The following is a 17,022-nucleotide window of genomic DNA, read 5'->3' as shown; positions in this document are numbered from 1 at the left end:
CGAGGTCTGAATAATGACAGTAAATGTAACCCTTTGATTAACCGTGTTATCTATAATCGGTAGGATAGCAGAACAGGCACATCAGACTGTCAAGGGGAGGACGGCTCTGTTCCAATATATATAATGAAGGAATGAAGAGTAAGCGCACAGTTGAACGCAATCGGAATCTGCTCGGACCAGCTGCGCATGCTGAGATAATTGTGTCCCCATTCAACTGGACCGAAGAGAAAGCCGTGCGGTATTTGCACAGTTGTCCTTCAAACTCATGGAAATAAACCCTTCTGCATCGTAGCCCTTTCCTGTGTCCGGAATGGATGATGTGAGCAGAAGTACGCTCAGATGACCTTGATGCCATTTGTCACGCCGCTAATCTTTTATGATGCCATCGCAAGGCGGTTAATTCTCGGGTTTGCAAATGGCGTCACGTTGACATTGTTCACTGCTTTCCATTTTGATGGGAACACAGTCACGAATGTTGTCTTTTTCCGTTGCTAAGCCACAAAGTAATAAACCGTCGCATAATTTCTTATTTCATCTCCACAATTTTTGGGGCGATTAAATTAATCCTTGATCATACACGATGTAATCAAAATAGATCTTTGGCTTTTTCTTTGGCTTTTTTTTTAACTCATTCGCTGCCATTCCCAAATTTAATCGGTAATTGAAAAGTGTGACGTTGATAATAATAATAATAATAATAACAATAATAATAACAATAATAATAATACATTTCATTTATAAACGCCTTTCAAAACTCTCAAGGACACTTTACAGTCGCAGGATATTTTTTCTGCGGGTGAGCAGCGGCAGCCACACGCGCCACCGTTCACTCAACCCAGAAGTAACATAAAGTAAAAAAAAAAACTAAACTAAATAGTCCCATGTGAAGTATAATAACAGTCATTATTTTTGACTTCAAATTTGAAATCTAGTTATTCATAAACTTAGTGAATAATTGCAAAGAATTGATGCCCTTTTATTCAATTCTGTATTCTTATTTATTTTTCTTATTTATTATTTCAATATTTAGAAAAAAAGGTCAGTTTATGACTAAGAGTCTTAATAATAATAATACATTTCATTTCTAAGCACCTTTCAAAACTATCAAGGTCACTTTAAAGTCACAGGATCAGTTTTTCTGTGGGTGAGCAGCGGCAGCCATTCCCGAATTTCTTTGGGTTTTGTTTTTTCTTGTATGAGGTGCCGATAAAGCGATGAGCATGGCCTCTGGCAATGTTTTTTTTCACTTCCACAAGGGGTCAGCATTTGCCTTTTGTCCATTTTAGCGCTTAGTTACAGCTTCAGCTGTTGTTAAAGCGCAATATAAATCAATACGTATGTATTGTATTTTGTACAACCGCCCCCATTTCAAGCTCAGATAACTCCTTACCATATAACTTAGGAATTAACTTGTACAGCTGCCCCCATTTCAAGGTCAGATAATTCCTTATCAATATAACTTAATAATTAACTCTTTTTTTCGAATGAAAGAAGAGAGTCTAAGGCACAGGTGTCAAAGTCAAGGCCCGGGGGCCAAATCCGGCCGCGCACATCATTTTTTTCGGCCCGCGCAAACAAATCAAACTTGTGAAATTCCATGATGCTTGCTAAAATCCGAACCAAAATTTCATATTTTTGGATGTGAACCACAATAACAGTCATTATTCTTGACTTCAGATTTGAAAACTAGTTATTCATTAATTTGTTGTGTGCTCTATATGTAATATGTGGAGGGGATGAAACATTCTAATGGCTTCTCCAAATTCATAACGGCCCTCGAGAGGAAACCATAACTACAATGTGGCCCGCGGCAAAAAATGACTTTGACACCACTGGTCTAAGGTTTCTAACGCTGCATTGATTTTATAGGTAGTCCTAAAACTCGATATTCTCTGGGTCCTGCAATTTGATATGAAAATGACAAAACCCCTGGCACTGGAGTGGACACATTTTTTTTGCACATCGTCTGGCAGTGAATGAGTTAATCATCTTTCATTTTTTTGCCACCACTGCAGTGGGCCTTCCAGTAATAGCAAAGAAGTCAAAAGCGATCTAATCATTGAACTGTCGATTTGCAACTTTGCGGGAGGTAGTGGTAGCCAAGCAATTAAAGTCGATATTCATGAGCGCTTTGGCCCAGTTCCTGCATAAATGTAAATCGGAAAACATTATCGCTACTAGACAGTCAAATGATTGCCTAGCAACTAAACCTTGACCAATTTTGTGCCTTTCACTACGCCGACCTTCACGGTGGATAACACCGCAAACACAATCCATCACGTTTTTGTTGTTGTTTTCTCATCTCCTTCACTATCGTATGATTCGACTTGTTCTATTGAGCTTTAAATGTCACCCGGAACTCTATGAACATGTCAGCGAGAACCATTTTATTGATAGGAAGGCCGTCTATGAGGAATACAATTGCTATGGTTACATGCAACGGCTCCTCAGAAGCTTAAGGAAGGGCCACGCCTTATAAATAATTGATCGTGATAAAAATGCCATTTGTTGTTGAGCCGCGGAGCCGATCGTTGTGATGTTCCTGCCGTCATGAAAACGTCGGCTACCTCGATTGGCTTGACTGAATGCGTTTAAAGGATGAAAAAAAATCACAAGGTTGTCCATGGTAAAGACCGACGTTTATTTCTCATCACAATTAAAATGGACCATGCTTACTCATCACAGAAAGAAAATCAAACGGAAATGATCCGTTTTTTTTTGTTTTGTTTCAGTACCGACCTTGTTGCGTTTTTATTTTATTTTTCTTCCACAATATAGCACTCCATGAAGAATTGATAAAAAATATGTATGTCTATGCCTGTTTACACGTAAATACCACCCACCTACACCATGTCTCTGGCCCCTCCCCCAAACATTGTATACACCAGTAAATGTGTCAGTCTTTATCGGACTCTCAATCCCCGGAAGTCTTAATGACCTGGAACAGTGTGACGTTGTAGAGCACCTGATGCCCATTGTTCCAGGTGTATAGGACCCTCTCCCTGGGGTTGTAGTCCATCATGGAGATGTGAGAGTATTGATTGTGAAAAGGGATGTCCGTGTACTCGTAGCTGGACGTGTTGGTGTAGTAGGCAAAGTAGATCTTAGCGCCAGCCAGGTGAGAGTTGGTGACATAGAGCGTGCTGCAGATCATGAAGGACTCTCCGGCGCTGCGTTTGGGGAAGCCGGTGTCCCACGTTTGCAGCACCTCCAGCGTCTGCGGCTCCAGGCGTCCGATGACGATATTCCCGGCTTTGGGGATGGTGGTGTAGACCGCCCACAGGCCGTTCTCGTCGGCCATCAGGTCGATGTCGGAGGAGCCGCCCCAGGAGTAGGGGAAGGTGTTGTTGTAGCCGGCGCCGCTTAGGCTGCGCTGCACCAGGACGCTCCGGGAACGGAAGTGGTACTTGATGATGATGTTGCTCTGGTACTTGTTATAGTACAGCGAACCGTTGTAGACCACGTGGCCAGTGCCTGCCCAAGGATGCGGGAGCAAGTGCTGCACAAAGTTCTGACCTTTCATGAAGTCGTTCATGGTACGGTACTCTAAGACGCGACGGCCTTTGTAGTAACCGTCCATGGACCAAACCTGCGACCAGAAAGAGAGTCAACGTTTACTTTTTGGAAGCTTTTTTGACTGCCAACCTCGAAAATGGAAGACATCTGCCAGGAGGCAACATCTTCCAACCAAATGCACTCAAATCAATACATTTTACAGCTCTGTCGCCTTTTTGAAGTGCTCTAAGTAGCAAGGGCAAATTAACACAGGTCACCTCCCTCACCGTGACACTTCCAGTGAGACATACTTCATTTTCAAAATTGATTTAATTAAACCGAACTCCACGTAGATGTTGATTTTGCGCTTGACACTGTGAGAAGGTCTTTGCTAAGATAGAGACTCTCCCCACCCCCACGCCCTTTCCTCCTCTCCTCCCCAGGCGCAACAGTAGGCACTTTGCTAGAAATAAGAGATCCGGTGGGACTAGTGGGAGAAGCCAATCGGAGCAGTTGGATTGTGAGAGAGGGGAAATGATGGAGCATTAAACATTCTCGGCCTGTCAGACGAGTCCCACGAGCTCCGCAAAGGGAAAGGTGCTGATCTTACCAACCCCCCCACCGATGTCTCTTTCATTACAATTCTGCTTGTCATGGCAATGTGATATCAAAGGAATTTAGTCTGAAATAATTCCAGCCATTTCTTCAGGGCATCTCCGGTTAAAGTTTGGGAATTGTCAAGCCAACATTATTAGTTAGCAAGTTACGTTAACTTATTTGAAAACCATCTTCTACATCCTGATATTTTGTTATTTACAGTTTAAAACTATACCACGCCATACTGTGGCCAAAAGAGAAAATGTGTGTTTTTAGTGCCAGACTTGGACAACCTGCCTGCTTTAGAGCTAGTGTTTAGCAAGCTAGCTCTTGTCATAGCGAGTGATTAGTAAACTAGTGCCTGTCATGGGCAACTTTCTTTTCAAGGCCATTTTTATGGAAATGAATTTCACATTAGGGTCCAAATGATATCATGATTTTACTGTTTTGTGTGTTGTCTTTGTTGTAAAGTGTCCTTGAGTGTTCAGAAAGGCGCTTGTAAATTAAATGTATTATTATTATTATTATTACAGTAAAGTCTCGTTATATCGATATTCAAGGGAGTCCGAAAAAATATCGATATAACCGGGACTATCGATATATCCGACCCTGTTTGGATGTAATTTTCTCCGTGCGTGCATAGAAATAGTATCGATATAACCGGGACTATCGATATATCCGATATCGATATAACGAGACTTTACTGTATTATTATTATCAACACAAAACGATCCGTTTTTCAGTGTTTCTGTACGTTTTTAAAGTTAATTTTAGAATTTTAGAATGTCAGGGGGAAGAAAGGTGTTTCATATCCACTATGATCATAGCATGGTCGTGAAAACATCGTATCTTCACACGCTCAAATCATGATTTTAATCACCGCAGATTTGTCCACGATTTTTTTTTTTGTTTTTCGTAATGACTCTGAAAATACATATATTCTCTCAAATATAATTCAACGCTTTTTTAATACAAAATCCAACTCCCAAGAGAATGTAAGTCTCTCCAAGTTCAACCGACGATACAAACTCACATCGTCTTTCAATTATTTTCGTGCACTCTCTATATCACGTGTCTCAGGGCACACATACTAATTGCCCTGGCCATTTGGAAAACTCCAGTGCAAACAACTCATTTATTCCTCCATTGATGATGATGAAATGATTTATTAGCTGGTGCTGCAGAGGCGAACGAGCGCAGGGAGGAGGGAAATTGATCTATTAGTGATCATCGGTTTGTGTGATTCCAGTGGAATTTAAGATCAAATTTGGCAATTTTTTTTCACAGGGAATGAATGAGAATTATTTTCCCATGCTGTACAGACACTCTCCTACTTACGAACATTATAGTTACGAACAACGGTACATCCATTTTTGTAGTAACATATTGTCAGAGATGTTCGATCGATCGTACACTGTGGACAAAGACTCGAACCCAGAAAGATTGACTTTACTGCCGGCAGGAGACGTAGGTATTCATGACAGACGCCTGAATTTTGCAGCCCTCTGCCAAGCTATTTATTGAGAGTATATGCAAATTTAAGTGATACATTAGTAACACATAGTTTTCTTGTATAGAATACCACACACATTGTCTCTTCCATTAACTGATACATGTTTGACCTGGCTAATGAGCTCTTCCTGTGAAGGAGTTTCAAGTCTTAAATTGCTTCTCCTAGTTGAAGATGACAGTTTAAACATACTTATATAAACCTTAAACATACTTATATAATCCTTGAACATACATTCTATACAAAATATAGCACCAAAGCAATTTACGAACAAATTCAACTTACGAACAATTTCAACTTATGAACAACCTTTTGGAATGTATCTTGTTCGTAAGTTGGGCAGCGTCTGTATATTGGTTCTCTCATGATTCATTCATTTGTTGCCATGATGACCCTGGTGGTTAAGGTGGGGTGGTGGCCAGTCGGTTCTGACGACATCATTGACAAGTCGCACCGGTTGAGAATTGAGAGTGAAGGCACCATGCATGTTTTTGAGATGTGGGATGTATCGGAGCATGTGACAAAAGATTCAAAAACATTTTTTTCGACTTTTAAAAAAAAAATGTTTCACACTAATATGATTTTTATCGCCTCTCTGAAATTTCCATGAATTTCCCGCCGTGAGAGTCAAGACCCCCGCTCTGCCCTGTCTTTCCCTTTGGATTTCTGCCCCACTTCATCCTGCATATTTGCTCCTTTCCAGGGATTAGGACACTCACTCGGTTGTCGGAGCTGGGGATCATCGTATCTGTCATCCAGGATCCGAACCGGGACCCCGACGCACGGACCGTGATGGGATTACTCACACCCGTGAGCTTCCCGCAGCCTGCAGGTCAAAGTAGAGATGGAAGAAGGAAGGTATGAATATTAATATTATGTACATACACACTTGCCGGCCGGATCCTGCGGAAAATCATTTCAATTAGATTGTGAAAAGGGATGTGACGAACGTTCTCCATTTGTTTTAAATGGATGTACTCTATGGGGTTTGATTTATGGATGCGTCATTTCAAACGGAACTGAAATGGCTTTGCCTGCTTGCAGAAAGAGCAAAGTGCCTCGTCGGGAAGTAGCCTCAAAAGTAGTCACAAAATATACTTTATTTTATGTATAATAAATGTGCTATGGTATTATAATTAAAGAAATAAACTGTACTGTATAATAAAGTGGTTTTATTTACCTTTGTGATGGTTGTTAATGGCTTGATGGAATGGAGTGGCTGGTTTCCTCAGCATTAAACACTTGATGAGGAACGTAACCTTTGTCTTTCAACAGCTTGAAGAATGATCCCTTGTAGGTGCGTTCTCTGTGATAATTTTATTTAGATCCTCATCAATTGTGTTCTGTTTAGCTGGATTGATAGCTTTTTGCATCAAGTGTCCAGATGATTTGTGCGGGTTGTTTGTGGAGCCTGATTGATGGGATATTTTAACCTTGCAGTCTACACTCTGCCTTTGAACTATCAAAGCTGAAACTCTCTCACTATTGTCTGCCTGTTGCTTTAATGTTTAAATCACCTCCCCTCACTGCTGCGTTCTTGACCAATCACGTGGCTTTAACTGAAGACTGGGGGTGGGAAATAGAGGACCAAAACAAGCCAGCTGCCATTTTGTTGTCAGAAGAACGGGCTTGTTCGCGAACGACACATTGAGGCAGCTCAGTGTGTATCCCGAAAAAAAGTTCGTATGCCAAGGTAAAATGTTCAGTAATTTAACGTTCGTAAACCGAAAACTTCATTAACCAAGGGGTTCTTAAACCGAAGTATCACTGTACTTTCATACGGAAAGTAAAGCTGAGATTTGTGCTGGTCGGCTGACGCCATATGGTCATCAGCCCTTATTTGTTTTATTCTGTTTAAATCATCAGTTCAGCCCGCTCTAAAAGGCAATCAATTATTCATTCTGCCGTTTTACATAATTTACGTCGGGTGTAAATGTTGTACAGTGGAAATGGTTTTTTTCTGTTGATGTTTGGCGAATCAATAATTGAATTCTGCCTCGCGCCGCTCACGCTAATTGCTGTAATAGAGTCGGGTGAGTTTGCGACTGGAAGTCGCGTGGGTGTGCGGTATGTACGCACCGAGCTTCTGCATGCAAGAGTGAAGGCGGGTCTCAAGCAGCAAGACTCGCTGGCGTAGCTCCTCGTAGTCATAGGCACCCATCTCTTCCTGGATGGCCATCAGCACGAAGGAAAGGTTCCTCACCTCATCACGAAGTTGCAGGATCATCTTGGTGTCCGATTTGTATTGTTCCAGCACGGGGAGGCGACGGAGAAGCTCGCCCAGCTTGTCTTTCAAATCCTGTAATAGTCGACAGAGGTTGGAGAAGTGACCGGTGTGGCGTCACTTAGCGTTGACATTCATGTCTCTGTCATGTTGTGGGTGGTCATGCAGTGTGGATGGGGGGGTCCATTCATAGCAATTTCAAATATCATTGGGAATGACGAATGGTCCGTGCCTTTACTGCTTTATGTAAAATTTATGAACCTCAGTTGTGTCCTGAATTTGGATTGTTAGTCTCTATTCCTTCTGAACATTAAATGGAACCAAACCACAACCGTTGTGAACTTCAAAAACATATATAAAATAAAAATGTCTTTACATTCTTCAAAATGCCATGCTTTCTCTAAAAGATTTAGAATTTTGCCAGCTAAAACACATTGAATCTAATTTAGTACATCCATCCATCCAATAAACCAATCTCTGAAACATCCATCCACCCATCCAAAACAATCACTGAAAAATAGATCCATCCATCCAATCATTTCTTCTATTCATTTTCCCATCTATCCATCCAATCCATTCTTCCATTCATCCAACACAGTCACTGAAACATCCATCTATCATCCATGCATCATCCATCCATCCATCCAATCATTTCTTCTATTCATTTTTCCATCTATCCATCCAATCCATTCTTCTATTCATCCAACACAATCACTGAAACACCCATCTATCCATCCAATCATTTCTTCTATCCATTCTTCCATCCATCCAACACAATCATTGAAAAATATCCATCTATCCATCCATCCATCCAACAATTTCTTCGATCCATTCTTCCATCGATCCAATCCATTCTTCCATCCATCCAAAACAATCACCGAAATATCCATCCATTCATCCAATAATTTTATTGATCCATTCTTCCATCTATCCAACACGATCACAGAGATATCCATCCATCCAATCATTTCTTCTATTCATTCTTCCATCTATCCATCCAATCTATTCTTCCATCCATTCAACACAATCACTGAAACATCCATCTATCCATCCATCCAGTCCATTATTCCATCCATCTAACACAATCACTGAAATATCCATCCGCCCATCCAATCATTTCTTCTATCCATCCATCCATTCATCCATCCAACAACACAATCATGGAAATATCCATCCATCCATCCATCCAATCATTTCGTCCACCCATTCATCCAATCCATTCTTACATCATCCAACACAATCACTGAAACGTCCATCCATCCAACAACACAATCACTGAAAGAGCCATCCATATGAATCTATCTATGCATCCATCCATCCATCCATCGAGCACAATCACTGAAATATCCATCCATCCATCTATCAACCAACCAGGGATCCATCCAACAACACAATGATGGAAATATCATCCATCCATCCACCCACCCATCCATCCATCCACCCACCCATACATACATACATCCATCCATCAATCCCAGACCTTCACCCACCCATTCACCCATGCAAAATCCCACAACCAACCGCTCCACCCCTCAACTGGACCTTCAACCAATCCATCATTCCACACACGTGCTTTGCCACTTTGGTACATAAGACTGCACGTCTGTATGATGGATTGAAACAGACTGCTGCCATGATGTGACTCATCAGGTGTCCAGAATGGCAACGGTAGGCGTGCAGGAAGCAGCAGTGGGTGAGCCGCCCAGCATGCAGCTTTGGAAGCCATAGATCACGAAAGAAATAGACCTTTCAATAAAATATGCTAGCCACAGGGATGGCGCCTTTGCACCTCCCGCCACCCCACACTCTCTCTTGTTGGGGGTTTATCTTAAATCTAGTGATGGAGCCACTCTCGGCCCTGTGGCGTGGCGTCATAAATCTCTCTCCCCTCCCGCCCCACTCTTGCCTCCTTTTCCAAGCCGCACAGATCCCGTTAATCTCCCACGTCTCAACTTGCCATCACTCAATGTGGTTAAAAGCCCAGATTCTACCATTCCACTCGGATATCAAGAAACCTGGGATGTAACATTTATGATCAAACTTATGATCAGGCTCATTTCAAGCACGCACACATATCAGTAAGCCTCACGGAGAATAAAACCCAATTGAGCGACATTGAAGCATCCCCGGGGGGGAAAGCGTACATTTGGCATTTTTACTTTAATCAAACTATTATATGCTTCATCTCATATCCCAAGGGTGTGAAGAATGAATTAGCAGCCGGCGAGAGAAAAGAAGAAGACAAAGGACGCTGACAGATGATTGCGACTTATCTCCGCTTGTAAGAGTGATTATACATTCGACACTACCTCTCCAGTCCAATACTCGCCTGACATTGAGCAAAGTAAATCACAGTACTGGACAGTATGGATATATATATATATATATATATATATATATATATATATATATATATATATATATATATATATATATATATATATATATATATATATATATATATATATATATACGTCCAACACCTTCAAAGAAGTACAGATGACGGCTGAAGAAACCTTCTCATCGATAAAGTTGTGCTGGTAACTATGGCCCTATATATATATCCCAAAGGGCCAGAGTTACCATCACAATTTTAGTTCGCTGACGAAGCTTTTCGGATGAGAAGTGAAACGTCTGATACCTTCAAAGAAGTACAGATGACAGCTGACGAAACCTTTTCATCAATTAATCAGAATCATCTTTATTGGCAAGTATGTAGAACACACAAGGAATTTGTCTCCGGTAGAACACACTGCACTAGTATCATCATAAAAAACTGCAACAAGGCACTAAAGAGTTATATTTGGGTTACTATTGAGAGAGTTACTGTCTTGGGGGAAGTAGTGGTTTAATTGTCTGCCGGATTTGGTGCGCATGGATCGGTCGCGCCTGCCTGAGGGGAGTCGCTGGAAAAGGCGGTGGGCAGGGTGCTGAGGGTCCAATAGAATTTTCAGCGCCCTTGTTTCGATTCTTGCAGTGTGCAAGTCCTCAAGAGTGGGTAGCCCGGTGCCAATGATTTTTTTCCGCCGTCCTAAGTGTCCATTGAAGTCTGATTTTGTCCATTTTTGTGTCATTTAGTGGACCACTCCTGTACGACCTACACAGACGTATTAGTTTCGCTATTTATTGTGATAAATACATTGTGAATGCATTTGGGTGGTACCATGCAACTCATTTTCCATCAGTTAAAAAAATGTATATATCTGTTCAAGGTTATTAAACTGCAAATATATAACAAAATAAATCATCACTGACACCATTTCCACTTTCAAAGATTTTCATCCAAAGGCTCCAAACAACCCGTATTTTAAAAACAGGAACACACAAGAATAACCACACTTGACATGAAGCCATTGTGGCAAAACACACAAACACATTCAGTGCAGCAGAGGTGGTGGTGCGCATGCCGAGTACCTGAAAACCTTTCGGGTTGAGACTGCGGGGGTTGTCCGTGGCCACCTTCAGCCTCCCGTCAACCACTTTCATCAGTCCTTCGGTCTCCTTCACGTACTGGAGGTCCCTGTTGGTCCGCAGATTTAAAACCTCCATGGACTGACTGATATTCTGCACCTGGTGACAGAACAACAGGCACGTTTGTATTTGCGTATGTATCTCGGTGATTTCTGGATAAACGGTACTGACATTCCGTCTCTGTAGTTGTTTGACTCCTGATTGCATGTGATCGGATTCTTTGTACACAAGAGAGGTTGTAGCGCAAAGGGGATCGTTTGAACTTGAAAGTTAGCTAACACTCTCCCTGTGAGCAAGACTGCAATTTGAATTGCGATCCTTTCGCCTTATGTAATCGATATTTGGCACCGGCGCCATGCTGTTTAGATCGAAGGATGTGCTGGAGAAAGAGGGCACTTTTGGCAGGCGTGTATAAACAATGAGATTTTGTTGTTTTTTTGTAAAAGTTCTTCGGGCTGAGCAAGAGAAAAGTTATGACAAGGAAAGATAGAACTGGACAAAGAAACTGCAAAAGTGAGGGTTATTTGTCAAAATAAACATACAACAAAGAGAATATGTTGCATTTTTAAAGGACAACCGACGCCTGCACCTTGTTGTGTCCATAATTTGTAAAATCACTTCAAATGACTTCTACTCAGCGTATTTTACAAAGATTCCACCGCATATAGCTATATTTTATGTTTTAAGACTCGCACTGAATATTCAGGAAGTCTTGTTTTCGAGTTGGTGACGATTTTATTTTATTTTGTTATGCTTAGAATATCTTGTTTTCTATCCTTTCACTCCCACCCCAACCCCATCCCTCTTCAATTGCTGCTGTGGACTGCAAATTTCCCCATTGCGGGACGAATAAAGGTATTCTGATTCTGATTCTGATTCTGATTCCTGACGTGACGTCACGTCAGGAACGCCCCTGATCGAGAAAGCGACACACAATGCATTTTGGGTACTTTGTTTGGTCTGAAAATATCATGTTGATCCGTATTGATGGCGAAATTAGAAGGAAAATACATAAATAACGCGATGGTGAATCATCGTGTGTTGAACCAAGACTACTATTTGATACTAGTTGACACAAATTCCCTGCAGACAAATCAGCCCATTTCCAACGGAGCTTGGGCGCCATCTTGTGCATTTTCTGGGACGCCACATTGGAGTCCTGATAGCTCAAAATGACATGGAAAGACTTCTTTAATCGATTGCAAACATTTATGATTTCCTCTTGAGAACTATTTGAATCATATTCATAACTGGATGAGTAACGAGAAAGCATCTTCTCTGAATCTGACACCATTATTTTGATTCTCGAGCAAGGCAAGACGTCCTAGCGTGACGTCACAAACAAGGAGGCGGGACCTTTTGAAACTCGCCATTTCCGAGGTAATTTTGAAGTAGTTTTGGGGCACTTTAAGTCATTTTTATTGGTGTTTTCCATTTGACTAAAAATATCAGCCTGCGTGTTTTGGGTATTTTAGATGCTATAAAACGACAGTTAGGAAACAAAAAAATGGTGTTGGTTGTCCTTTAAAACAACCAAACAGCTTCCGCTTGGGTGCCGATAAAGCGCTGGTCATAGCCTCTGGCAATATTTTGTGTTTTCCACAAGGGGGCAGCGTTTCCCTTTTGTTCATGTTAGCGCTTTGTTCCGGCTTCAGCTGTTGTTCAAGTGCTATACAAACCAATGTTTGTATTGCATTGTATTTTTGACAGCTGCCCTCATTTCAAGCTCATATAACTCCTTATCCATATAATTTAGGAATTAACTTGTACAGCCGCCCCCATTTCAAGTTCATATAACTCCAGAACCATATAACTTAGGAATTAACTGGTTTTTTTTTCTGTTGAAAGAAGAGAGGCTAGGGTTTCTAACGCCATATTTATAAAACTCAATATCCTGGTATTCAAGTGACAATGACAAAAACCCTGGCACTGCAGTGGACGCATTTCTGCACGTTTGGCGGTGACTGAGTGAAGCATTGATTAACTGAACATAAATAGTGCAGAAATATAACAATACTCAAAGGCATGTTGTCTTTATCCTCTGCAAAGAACCAATAATGATACATTTCCTGCTACTTAGGGACCACTATACTCTGAGTTAAGAAAAACGTTTTTCTTCAGTAAACAAACATGAACGCGCTTCTGGAGTCTTGTATAATTCTGACACTGCATAACGAACGCACAGCAAATCTTATCTTTGCTATAGGCTGCGATATTGATTCCCTATTCAGCGTGTTAGGATTAATCCTCCACCAGTGCCGACATCCCACTCGGCTGCTGCATAACCGGCCTACTGTCACGCCCCCTTGCGCTCATTTGAACTGACGCTTCGTGTCTTCTCCGCCGATCTATCCAGGCCTTCACGTGTCAACAAAAACAAACAAAAAAACATTTTTTGGAAAATAGGCTCATTCCTGCACCACTTCAAAGTCCTCCGAATTGCTCACACAGTTGATTTGGTACTGTGGTCCAACAGTCCCAAATCTCAAAGGTCACCGTTTGGCATCGAGTCTGTTGCTCCAGATGCCTCCTTCGCCTTCCCGCGATCGGCCCACTCAATGACTGTGTCCAGCCTACTGTTTTCCGCGCTCATGTCTTCTCCCACATTCTCCATCAAAACATGTTCTTTTCACTGTTAGAAATGCTCGAAGATATTCAGAAAGGATCCCTAAGCAAATTGTGTACTTTGCAGCATTACTTATTTAACTCATTCACTGCCAGACGTACAAAAATGTGTCCACTCCAGTGCCAGGATTTTTGGCATTGTCACTGGAATTCCAGGACCCACAGAATATTGAGTTTTAGGACTACATAAATATTCAATGCAATGTAAGAAACCTTAGACTATCTTCTTTCATCAGAAAAAGCGTTAATTCCCAAGTTATATGGATCTGGAGTTATATGAGCTTGAAATGACGGTGGCTGTCCAAAATGCAATGCAATACTGAAAACATGAAAAAAGGGAAATGTTGTCCCCATGTGGAAAAGAAAAACATTGCCAGAGGCAATGGCCAGCACTTTATCGGCACCCCAGCAAGAAAAACCAACACCCCAACAAATTCAGGAATGGCGCTCTACGTCATATTTTCAAAACCCGAATAAATTCGGGAATGGCAGTTAATGAGTTAAATAACAATAACAAACGTCCGTCGCTCTAAATTTGAAAAGCACATGATTCTTACGGCAAATTCCTTTTTGAAGTTCCAATTTTTTTTTCTCGCAACTTGCGGGCGAAGTGTGATTTCTTTTATATTTTTAGATCGAGGTGAGAGAATACGCTGGAAAACAACTTCACACACTTCCAGTTTCAAAAAGTCACAGTTCGATAAGTCACCTCTGCCGCGTGTTGTTGTTGTTTTTTTTTGAATGCGGGCGAAAGGGAAGGCCATAAAGCACACGTGTCCTGACATTGATGTGCTCTTGCGAAGGAGGCGGGGCTAAATTGAGATGCAAAAAGGCACTCGCTTGGCTTGAATTCACATATTGCATTCTGCCTCGTTGGAAGTTTGTCTTTCCCCTGACGGATGGTTGTGTCTGCGTGCGTCTTCAAGCGCACAAAATTTACACAGACTATGACAGAAGCACTGACTGGGGACAAACTATTGGGACGGGGATCTACAGAGCTAAAGAAATGAACATTTCCTTGTATTTTTTTCTGCAGTCTTCTCTCACATTTTATTCTGAATATTCAGTGCGAGTCTTAAAGGACAAGTCTCCGACGTCTCCGGACAAATTGTGTCCATAATTTGTAAAATCGTTTCAAATGACTTCTACTGAGCGTATTTTACAACTATTCCACCGCATATAGCTATATTTTGCGTTTTAAGACACGCGCTGAATATTCAGGAAGTCTAGTTGGTAACGAGTCCGTACGTGACGTCTCTAAAGGACCGCCCTTTGACAGTAAAAAACTGCTACAGGAAAACACGTACGTTAGGGTAGAAAAGTGCCCTCGCTGATGCTGTGGATGTCAAATATATGCTATCTATCTAGCTAGCTGTCTATTAGCCATCTATCTATCTATCCAGCTTGCTATCTATTAGCTATATAGCTAGCCACCTAGCTATTTGAGTCAGGAAACATATTAGCTAGCTCGCTAGCTATTAGCTATATCTATCTAGCTTGCTATCTATTAGCTATATAGCTAGCTAACTAGCTGTTTGAGTCAGGAAAGCTAGCGAGCTATATATTAGCAGTCTAGCTATCTATTAGCTAGCTAGCTAGCTTTCTATCTTTTTACGTTACTTCCGGGTTGAGTGAACGCTGGCGCGTGTGGCTGCCGCTGCTCACCCACAGAAAAACGGATCCTGTGACTGTAAAGTGACCTTGAGAGTTTTGAAAGGCGCTTAGACATCAAATGTATTATTATTATTTATTATTATTCCCATAATATGCAAGGAAAATTGCCTTTGTTTTTGTTTTGTCTTATTAGGTGCAAAGTGCTGACACTCACCAACAAAGCGCAATTCATTTTTTAAAATATAATTCAAGATTGTGGAAGTGATTACAATTTCTGCCTTGAAGGCAGCAGCTATGAAAGGCAAGTGCTCCCATCTAATACAGTCCAGAGTCCGTCCTAATGAGGACACCTGAGGTTTGCGCTATTTGAGATGTACAAAAGCATGAAAGACGAAGCTAGCAGCACACACACACACACACACACACACACACACACACACACACACACACACATGAAAAGAAAGACATCCTTATTTGGATCCAAAGCATGCAGAGGATTTTTTTTCAGTGGAGCCCCATCCACAAATTTCCTACATCGAAGTGGGGGAAAAAAGGACAAAAGGGCGAGCGGCAATGTTGAGGTTGAAAGAATTCAGAATAGTTCTCTGCCAAAGTCTGTCTGGAGCTCCATGTAAAGCTCGTACAATGTGGTAGTGACCTCGGAGATGCAGCGGGAATGTTCAATGGGCGAGCTTTTGAAGACAAAAGCCCTCCTTACTACTGACCTGCCGCGCTCATTGACTGACCAGAGATATGAAAATAAAATAATAAAAAACGTGATGGAAGAGCAAAAACAGGGCAGCCTTTGTTCACCAGACGCAATTTATTAGCGCATTTGCGGCCTGGTTAGCCCGTTCGCGGCCTGGTTAGCGCATTGGCGGCTTGGTTATCCCATTTGCGGCCTGGTTAGCGCATTTGCGGCCTGGTTAGCGTATTTGCGGCCTGGTTAGCGCATTTGCGGCCTGGTTAGCGCATTTGCGGCCTGTTTATCCCATTTGCGGCCTGCTTAGCGCGTTTGCGGCTAATGGAAAAAAACATTATTCAATGGATATGATGAAAAAAGAAAGTGTTTTTGTGCCATGATTTAATGCTGCAATCTAATTGTTTGTGTAGTTCCTTATGGTGGTTTCACGTTAGCTTCCAGCAGGCAGTAAGATACAGTCACAGAGACACAAAAAATCAGAAAAATATACTTTTACTACTGCTAATACTCAAAATTATGGTAATCATTTTTGGGGGAAGGGTTAAATAATATTTGTAGTACAGGTGTGATATTATCAGTCTACATTTCTGCTTAAATTGTTGTGAATACCACAACCATCATGCTAACCGTGAGCGTGGCAATGGCAATTCCCTTTATATGCTAGTATTAAGCTCATTTTGGCCATTTTAAAAACCACAGCGTGATCACAAAACGACTGTCTTTTGGCTGGCTAGCTGTTGGCTATCTGGCTATCTATTAGCAATTTATTAGCTGTCCATTAGC

The 17,022-nt window shown here is 41.5% G+C and overlaps 1 protein-coding gene across 2 annotated transcripts in view; it reads right to left on the bottom strand.

Annotated features, from left to right (window-relative positions):
• Nucleotides 1-2,617: 2,617 nt before the first annotated feature.
• olfm2a (olfactomedin 2a) overlaps nucleotides 2,618-17,022 on the bottom strand; it is a 54,119-nt gene continuing 39,714 nt past the window's right edge. For both annotated transcript variants that reach the window (XM_089019036.1, XM_089019035.1), the window contains exons 3-6: nucleotides 11,241-11,396; nucleotides 7,682-7,901; nucleotides 6,322-6,428; nucleotides 2,618-3,589 (exon numbers count right to left, since the gene is read on the bottom strand). In XM_089019036.1, coding sequence (XP_088875162.1) covers nucleotides 2,915-3,589; nucleotides 6,322-6,428; nucleotides 7,682-7,901; nucleotides 11,241-11,396 — 1,158 coding nt within the window. In that variant the 3' untranslated portion in view covers nucleotides 2,618-2,914. The remainder of the gene's footprint in view (nucleotides 3,590-6,321; nucleotides 6,429-7,681; nucleotides 7,902-11,240; nucleotides 11,397-17,022) is intronic.

Source organism: Hippocampus bargibanti, linkage group LG17 (genome assembly GCF_051943395.1).
Source record: "Hippocampus bargibanti isolate YZ-2025 linkage group LG17, ASM5194339v1, whole genome shotgun sequence".
NCBI lineage: Eukaryota > Metazoa > Chordata > Actinopteri > Syngnathiformes > Syngnathidae > Hippocampus > Hippocampus bargibanti.
The sequence above is the reverse complement of the archived record's forward strand: the minus strand, read 5'-3'. Positions and strand labels throughout refer to the sequence as shown.